Raw genomic sequence first — 9,545 nt, forward strand, 5'->3', positions numbered from 1 at the left:
AAACTAATTATCACAGGTGTCTGAGATTGATTTCAATGATCCAAAGAGACACAATACCATCCATGAGTTTAATTGAAAAACAAAAAAATAAATGTTTATGACGCTTAAATCCAATTTGCATAATAATTTGAAACACGTTGTATAGCCCAGCAGCAATCTATCTAAAATAACACATATTTGAAGTACAATTCATGTTGTCGAATATTGAAGTTGTGGAAAGTTTACATAGCTTAAGCTGTATGTTTCTTTCGTCCCCCCATGCTGTTTCATTTGTCCCGGCCAGGAGGGACGAATGAAACAAAACGCATGTTCAACTTCTCCTTAAATAACTCCTGAACGGTTTTGTTCAGAGGTGAAAATGGCAGAGTTGCTAGTGACAAAATATTAGCTTTCAGTGTTTTCCAATGTCTTTGTAAATTACGTTTAATTAAAAAGTGTTTAATTCGTCCCGGTTCTCCCCTATGTGAGACCTCATTAACACGGGCGCCTGCAAAGTAGGCTATGTCCTATTTAGGGTGTCCACTCCCCACACAGTGACAAATGATTGACTTGATGAGCGATAAAAAACTGATTAGCAAAGCTTAAAAAAAGGATTTTTTTTTGTTGTTTTTTTTGCGAGCGCTCGTGCCACCCTTGGCTGCTGCCCATAGCCTACTGCCCATATGAAAAACCGCCCCTGATTTAGGATGTTGTAAAATATCGAAGTTGTAGGACGTTTACATACTGTAGGTTAAACTATGTATGTTTAGCTTAAACTTTAGCCTATGTATACTTATGTATGTAGACAATGAGGGAGGAATTAAACAGTATGTCAACCTTTTTCAAGGTTAATGTTAATCGGTGAAGTGTCCCTTTAAGACCAAGATGGCGGCACGAACGCATCATGACCCTCTGTGTCTCTCCAGATTTTGCTAATTACACCATCTGAATAGTTTGGAAAGAAAATCTATTAGCCGGTTAAGTTGGCATATTCTGTGAGGGCTAAACTGGTAGCTGAGATGTTTTTTGATATGTCTTCATTTTTAACATTATGTACATTATATTAAATATATTCTCTTTTTCTCTCTTTTTCAGCAACATTTGAACTTTTTTTCAGCTACATTTGAACTTGTACAGCATGGTGAACAACAAATAGATGTTGAGAGACAGACACATCCTATCATAAAGTGCATTTTTGATAATAACTTGAATAAGTTAAACAAGCTGCTCAAGAAATATGACATTAACATTAATTATCCTTGTGCAGAATGGAATGATGATGTCACCCCTATCTGCACAGCAGTTGGCTGTGGAAATGAAGAGCTTTGTACAAAACTTCTCAAAGAGGGGGCCAACCTTAGCATCCCCTCAACTAGAGGCTTAACACCTTTGATATATGCTCTGCGTTCTAATGTGTCAATTTATATATTTAGACAACTATTAAATGGAAAAGCTGATCCTAATTTTGGATTACCCACTCCATTAACACAAGCTGCGTGTAACAACAGAAAGGATGTAGCAAGGGAATTGCTCAAGCATGGAGCATTGCCTGATTTGAATTACATACTAAATCCAAACACAGATCAATTTATATCTGACTTGTTACATGAGTTATCTGCAGGGAATGAGCAAATGTCTAAATATGCATACTTTTTTGACATTATGTGCGATTGGTCAAAGAAGTGCCCAGAGGAAATATTTCAATTGTACCACCAGCATTTTTTAGATGTACACCCAAGAATACAAGTTACCCTTTTTGATAAGGTATTCACTGCTGTAGGTCCCCATGCTCCAGTATACAGACAATTGGGGCTAAAATGGCTAAGAGAATCTCAGAACTTGGACAGATATGTAGAGGAGGCAATTAAAAACTTTTCAAAGCTTCCCGATACAGGCCATCAGCAACTCGTTGCAAACAATTTACGTTCAGCTTTATGCATCATGGAAGAAATACCACTGAAGTTTTCACGCCCCCTTGTGCCCATCCTTCTGCAATGTCTTACAAATGCTGAATCTCCTCACCACATTCTTTTATTGCTACATATCATCACACGAAAGACCCCCAAACAGAAAGATGGATGGGATGCCCACTTTATCACAAAGATGTGCAAAGGCATAGTCACTTTTACAAATACAAAGTACCCAGCTGAAACCAGTGCAGAAGCGTATGGAATAATAGCCCAGTTATATTCTTATGGGGGTGCACCTGAGGTTATCACATCCCTTGGTGTTACATCAGTTCCTGAGAGGGTTTTGAATACTGTGGATAGCTCTACAAATGACCATTTGAAAAAGAAATTGAGAGAACTGAATGAAAGCCTGAGAAAGCAATCTTCAGATGGGCAATTGTTAGATCAGGACATGTCTTCTCTGGAACCGGGAAAAAGAAAGAAAAAGAAGAAAATAAAGAAGAACAAACATAAAAATGAAGAGGTGGCTCGTTCGATAACCGAAACTTTAGATTCTAAGACGCTAGGGAATTCAGTTGAAGAATCGTTCTCTGTTGATGAAAGTTCAAGTGTTAAGCCATTTCCTTCTGTTACTGATACTTCCATTGACACAATATCAATTACCCGATCTTGGCTCAAAATCAGTGTACGCTGGAGGCTAAAGTTGGAAAAGCTTGCTAATATGAGAATGACAGAGGTGAAGAAAGTCAGAAATCTCACTTTTTGTGTAAATTCGGACTATCTGATTGCAAAAGGTAGTGATGGCACTGAGGTATTTCTGGGCCTCAGAGATGATGGCACGGAAGTTGCTATTAAACGCATGACCAAGTCAAACTACCGTCTGCTTAAAAATGAGGAGGCGTTCTTGCGCCTGCCACAGCTCGACAGTCCCAATATTGTACGATATGTAGACTTTGCTGATGATGATGACTTTGGCTATCTAGCCCTTCAGCTTTGTGAATACACCCTGGAAGAATACATTCAAGATCGCTTACCAGAGGAGAGCTTGGAGAAGAAGATTGTTCTGAAGACAAAAGTGGAGGAAGTCCTTCGTAGTTTAGAAGTCCTCCATTGTCATGACACCAAAGTGCTCCACAGGGACATCAAACCTCAGAATGTTTTGATTGGTAAGAACAATGACCATTTTTTCTTTTTCAGTGACCTTGATTTTTGATTTTTTTTGAAACTGCACAAAATTGAAAGTGTAGGATCCTTATGACACCCTCCGAATGCATGCCACGTTTCGTGGACTTTCGTTCATAGTGACCGTACACCAACAGAGTTTTCTGTGAATATCTTGAGAACCGTAGGGCCTAGGATGACCAATTTTTGCGTATGTTTGCCTCCAGGGGTCATGTTAACCCATTCCATATGCACACATGTGCATAAATAGATACACACGCACACACAGACATTCACAGTGATCCTACATGACATACTCACACAGTAGACATATGTACGCATGCATGCACATGCACACACACAGACACATACACAGGCAAACACACAAGCACATGCACGCACACACACAAACACACACCCACCCACCACACACACATAAACATAAACATGTACACGCACACATGCACACAATTCAAGAATTTCTCAGAATTATGAACAGGCAAGATGGGGGTGGGGTTGTATAAAATGTATTTTACAAGTGAAATCTATGAACTAATCATGTTTTGGTACTTGTTGTCTAGCAGATACCAGTGAGAATTGAGTGTGCATAATGCAATTCAGTGAGACAGTTAGAATCATATATGCCTTTCAGCGTGACTTATTTTTGTGGAAAAAATGTGCTGGACTGGGCGGTGGTCATATTTTGTACCGCTCTGCGGTACATCTAGTTGATTTGTATTCTATTCTGCATTGCTCTGCCTGACTCTAATATTTCTTCACAAGACATTCAAGGAAAAGCAAGGTTGGCTGATTTTGGCATCAGCAGAAGACTGAATGTTGGACAAACAACGTTGGTCACAAAGTCTGCTGCAGGAACCAAATGCTGGAAGTCCAGAGAAGTTGTTGATGAGGACAGTGACGCAGGCTTTAAGAGAAGCTCGGATGTTCAGGTGAGCACTCACGGTACCATGCTTGGTGAAGGTGAAGCATGCAAACTACTTTGGATTCCTAATCAACCTCCTTTCAGGTTGCAGGAATGCTGGTATACTACATCCTCTCCTGTGGACACCATCCTTTTGGGAAAGGGCCTTACTGTGAGATTAACATTCTAAATGGGAAGTACAATCTGGATTTGGTGGAAGATGAGCTGGCTAAAGATCTCATTGAGTCGATGATCCAGGCTGAACCCGACGACAGACCGAGAGTGGAAGAAACACTCACTCACCCCTACTTCTGGAACAATGAGAGGTTTGACACGTCACAGTTAGACCTATGACCCAGGAGCTAATGTACTAAGAGGATAGAATGTATTTCATGCTCCTTAAAACATGGCATTGTAAGTACAAACAGGCAGTTGGAAAAATGCAGAAATTTAAAGGTACAGTAGGCCCACATAAATTGTTTCCTGACCGCCGATGCTGCTTATTATCAGTTTGTAAAGTTTAGGTGGAGTTGGAAGTAACGTTAGGAATCTCTGATCAATATGATTGGTTAGGCTGGACCAATGATTTCAAAGTTACCGCTATGTCTACGCCCATCACCATGCTAGCTTGTAAGCAATTCCCAATCACAAGTGACCAGACTATTCATTTTGTGAATGAGTTTAAATTTTCCAGGCTAGGTGATGACTGCTGTACATTATGAAGTGAAAGCTTAGTAAATTCCACGTAATGTGGCAAAGCAGAGTGCACTTTCTGCGGGCAGAAAAGTCGGTATTTATACCGTCTTCATACAACAACCCCTCAGTGTCCATTGTTCAATTGGACTTTGATAATTACTACTTTCTTGCATTTCTGACTAACATAATGTGAAAATGGTATGATTGCACTGATAAAAACACCAGCTTCTCGGATGTCATGTTTTGTCATTTGGCAGGAAGGTGGAGTACTTGATAAAAGTGGGGAATCAGCCAGAAGTAGAGAACTTTCGAAAAGCTGACACGAAGCTCCTGGCGGAACTGGAGAAATGGACAGTGGATAAAACCTTCTCTGACTGGAAGACCAAAGTGAGTTGAATGCCTTAACCTGAACATCTATGTGGAAGTACAATGCAAACAATGAACTCACCATAGTCTCATTGTCACACATATGGAAATAGTAATTATTTGTTAAAAAGCACCAGTTTACCACTAGTAAACATGTACATTTTTTGCACACATATACTCCCAGTTCCCCCCTGAGCTGGTCCAAAAGCTGGAGGAGAAGCAGAAGAAAGCTTACCCTGAGAACACTCTGGCTCTGCTGCGTTTCATACGCAATCTCCACGAACACCAGTAAGTTAAAGGAGAATTCCGGTGTGATATTGACCTAAAGTGTATTGAAACATGATACCGAGTGTGAACGTATGTCTCATAGCCCATCTCGACTTGTCCCTGCACTCCAAAATCTGGGCGCTTAGTTAGCCGATGCTACCAACAACTTTTTCAGTAGTGGTGCTTCGGCATCGGGCTAGCCATGCAAATAAATCACTGTTTTACACCCATTTACGAGGCTCAAAGTATCTCCACACTTCATTGGTAGACTTCCTAGGGCCCTGACATTTAAAACGAGACATTGAGAACTTTGAAAAAGCACTGGTAGTTTACTTACAAGACGATTTATTCAGACAGTATCTTCACGAAGTTTAACGTTTGCAGCCATCTTGAATTTAGTCACGATAAGTCGAGCAACGAGTAAGAATGAACAGGTATGATAAGGGATCAGATTCCAAAAATAATTCAGTGGAAATGCATGGATTCCAGTTTCTTCCAGTAGCAGCAACTGGAATCCATGCATTTCCACTGAATTCACACCGGAATTCTCCTTTAAAGGAATTTTCCGGAGTAAAATGCACTTTAGATCAATTTACGGATGATTGGGAGTACATACGTTGAGTTGACATCCAAATCATGTCATTCGGATGTGTTTTGAGAACGTTCGATGTTACCGTTTTTAGTCAAAGCTCTGGAAGTGTGCTCTGGAAATTCACAATTTAAATTAAGCTTTAAAAAACAAAAAAATAGTCCAGTCCATACAACTTCATTTCAATTTCAAAAGAAATACTGGACTATTTTTTTTTTTAAACAGCTTAATTTAAATTGTGAATTTCCAGAGCACACTAGGGCAATCGACTCCTACGGACTTTCCCCAAAGATGGCAGCAAAGATGGCAAAATTTCCGAAAAGTACTGGCTTGATTAAATTCATTCTGGACTCTCTATCCGACCACATAAAGACCTCGGATACTTCGGTTTGGCTTTAGGGACCCTCTACTCACTACCACGTAAGTGCAATGTTGTTTGGAACTGTAGAAGAGGTATAAAATAGCGCTTTGTAGCGCTAAATAATATGCCCTTCTCACTTCCGCTAACAAGCTTTGACTAAAAACGGTAACATCGAACTTTCTCAAATGACATGATTTGGATGTCAACTCAACGTATGTACTCCCAATCATCCGTAAATCGATCTAAAGTGCATTTTACTCCGGATAATTCCTTTAACTTAGTACAAGCAGTAAATATGAAGTTCCTCATTGGCACTGGTAGATGTATTACATACTGATGTTTCTGTTTATTCATTAGCTCTGTTGATGCAGACCAGATTGAGCTGATGACATTGTTTCCTGACCTGTTCTCAAGTGTCTACAAGTTTGCCAAAGTTAAAGATTGGAAATCAAGACCAAGCCTGAGGAAATTCTTTAAGGAATAACTTACTGCAATTGTCCTTCCATCTTTTTCTATCTTCCTGTCAGTAGAGATGGTTTTGATTCTAGTTTTGTTTCTGATTTAGTTTAAATAAATTGTATATCTTAAAGTGTATATCTGGCAAATTTATTTTAACAGATATGAACGTCCACACTGACCCACGATTAGGAAAGTCTCTCAAGAATATTGATGTTCATGATTGATGGGTGTCGTCAATCCTCTTTATAGAGCGCTACTTTCTGTCCTTAATGGGGGCCAAGCAGCGAAGCTGTGAAGCTTTTCCTATTATTATTATTATTATTATTATACTTGGTACATGGACTCATGACCCCATCAGGTGAATGCCGAAAATGCATTTTGCCTTTTTAACTTTTGACGTGCTAGACGTGAAACTTGCTTTGACAGCTTATGGCCATACGTCTGATTGCAGCATTGAGCTAACAGCATTTCGTTGCCATGGTTACTCCGGCCTAACTGCTTGGCCCCCTCATTGCTGCTTGCAGCTATATTTATTGTAGTCATTGTTTGTACTGTGGATGCTCCTTACATATTGGTACAATTAGACTTACCAGACTAACCATGTAAATAAAACCACTTTGTAGTTTGTACCATAATGATGGGGATGATGGGATTAATGTTTTTGTAATGTTAACATTCTCATAACATGATAATGTTTAAAGCAATGATGTGGGAAATAAACCTTTAATGTTGCCTTCTTATTTTTTGTAATTTTCTGTCATTTTGTCTGTCAGCAACAGTGCAATAAAGAAACCAATCTCATATTGATTGTTGCATGGTTCACAAAAATAATCGAGAGAATCTTAACAGTATAACCTGTAATAGGATAAGAATCAATTAAATAAACTGTAAGGAAAAACATAAGTATGAGGTTTGTCTTGTGTGTAGTGATTTAAGAATATTTTTAAAGAAATTCTTAAATATCAAGTGTGAAAGATCACCGCACACTGGTGTATTAACTGATCGTTTTATTTTATTGGCGTGAACAACGCATTTAGCTGTTGCTTCGTCAGGTTCACTCTTGGAACAATGCTCAGATGCTCTATTATATGCCTCTCCTGCACTGCAACTGGTGTGGACTGTTGTACAGTATTTAGAGGCATTAGATAAGCAGATGAGGATATGGCATTATAATTAAGACATTCTGGACTGCTATGGTGGGGAGAGAATATCTGTGACAGTGACTGTTGTAAGTGGCAAGCTCTTTGATTAATGAATGAATTCTGCATTTTACATTTGAATTGAATGCTACTATAACAGGATGGATGAAACTGAAAAAGAAAAAATCAACATAAATGAATAACATTTTAAAGCGATGTTAAGATTGGGTAAGCATTTAAAAAAAAAAAAAAAAAAAATACCTATCTTGGCAGGGGAAAAAGAAATAACTAAAGGAAAAAATCAACAAAATACAGTGGCAGTGATTCAGTGATCATAACTTTGGATTGTGATATTACTTTCAGACTACTTCACCTCAAACAATGACAATCCGGCGACTACCACAAAATCAGCATTCACTGGAGGCCAAAGTTTGAAAACGATGGTTACATATGTAACCGCGGTTCTATGAATTTCGGATGACCGCCAGAGGCGGTGCTTTCAGCACCTGGATGTCCATCACATACGCATGTAGGTCGAGTGTTTGTACCAACAAAGTCACCTGTGACCGGGGTGACGTATGACGCGACGTCATGCACTTAAGGTGCTTTCACCCCGGAAGTGACCTCTTGGCAATCTTCTCGTCCCCCTTCCGAGTGACTGCCAAGCTCTTGCGGTCATCCGAAATTCATAGAACCGCGGTTACATACGTAACCATCGTTCTATTTCATTTCTAGGCGATGCTTTCAGCACCTGGATGACACATACCAACAAGGTCACGAGGAGGAGAACTTACCTTTTCGACCACCTAATGGCTTAAGAGAGAGTAGCGGTGACTAGCGGGTTACTTGCAGCCATGTTAACTCTGTAGAATCTTGCGAATGTGCAAGATGATGCCCATGATGCCGCCACACAAATGTCGGACAGTGGCACCCCCCTTAGGGCTGCCCATGATGTCGCCACACTCCGGGTTGAGTGGCCGCGGACGGAGGCTGGGATTGGTAGGCCCCTGCTCATAGGCCTTGTAGATAACCTCGACAATCCACCTGGACAGTCGTTGTTTTGACAATCCCTGGCCCCGTCTTGGCCCTGAATGGCAGACAAAAAGTGATTCTGACCGCCGGAATCCAGTGGTTGACTGAATATATGCCCTTAGAGCCCAGACTGGGCACATCAAGGCTGTGTTTCCCTGCCGTCCATCCTCCCCAGTTGGAGGATCAAACGCGGCTAAATGGAGGGGTTGATTTACAAACGAAGAGGAACAAGTCTTCGGTAAAAAAGATGGGTTAGGCCACAATGTGACCCCTGTTTCTCCCGGGGCCCATTGGAGGCACTCACGGCTGATTGATAGAGCGTGTAACTCCCCCAACCTCTTTGCTGACGCCATGGCCAACAGAAAGGCAGTCTTTAACGACACCCATTTATCCTCTGTGTTCTCAAGAGGTTCAAATGGGCCTCCAACACCAATGGTAGGTCCCAGGAAGGTGTCTGGCTCCACTGTGGCGGCCTGAGTCGCTGTGTCCCCCTCAGGAAACGCGTCACCAGTGTGTGGGAGCCCACGGTGACGCCATCCACCCATAAACCCGGATGGTGGCTGCAGCCAGGCCCCCGTCGAAACGAGACTGCAAGAATCCGAGAACTGTCGGTACCGGACAACTGGTTGGCTCCTCCCTGCGGGCCCGGCACCATTCCACAAAG

General features: G+C 41.0%; 1 protein-coding gene across 2 annotated transcripts; it reads left to right on the forward strand.

Moving 5' to 3' along the window:
- The first annotated feature begins 382 nt into the window (after nt 1-382).
- Nucleotides 383-7,052, forward strand: LOC125284648 (serine/threonine-protein kinase/endoribonuclease IRE1a-like). 2 transcript variants are annotated; one of them, XM_048228688.1, is made up of 6 exons: nt 383-3,055; nt 3,834-4,000; nt 4,078-4,298; nt 4,926-5,055; nt 5,219-5,322; nt 6,609-7,052. In XM_048228688.1, the coding sequence occupies exons 1-6, from the start codon at nt 1,612-1,614 to the stop codon at nt 6,733-6,735; spliced, it is 2,193 nt and encodes a 730-aa protein (XP_048084645.1). In that variant the 5' UTR covers nt 383-1,611; the 3' UTR covers nt 6,736-7,052. The 2 variants fall into 2 exon arrangements, with proteins under 2 accessions (XP_048084645.1, XP_048084646.1); XM_048228689.1 differs by lacking the exon at nt 383-3,055 and having other exon boundaries at nt 3,711-4,000.
- Nucleotides 7,053-9,545: the final 2,493 nt, after the last annotated feature.

Source organism: Alosa alosa, chromosome 19 (genome assembly GCF_017589495.1).
Source record: "Alosa alosa isolate M-15738 ecotype Scorff River chromosome 19, AALO_Geno_1.1, whole genome shotgun sequence".
In the NCBI taxonomy this organism is placed as follows: Eukaryota; Metazoa; Chordata; class Actinopteri; order Clupeiformes; family Clupeidae; genus Alosa; species Alosa alosa.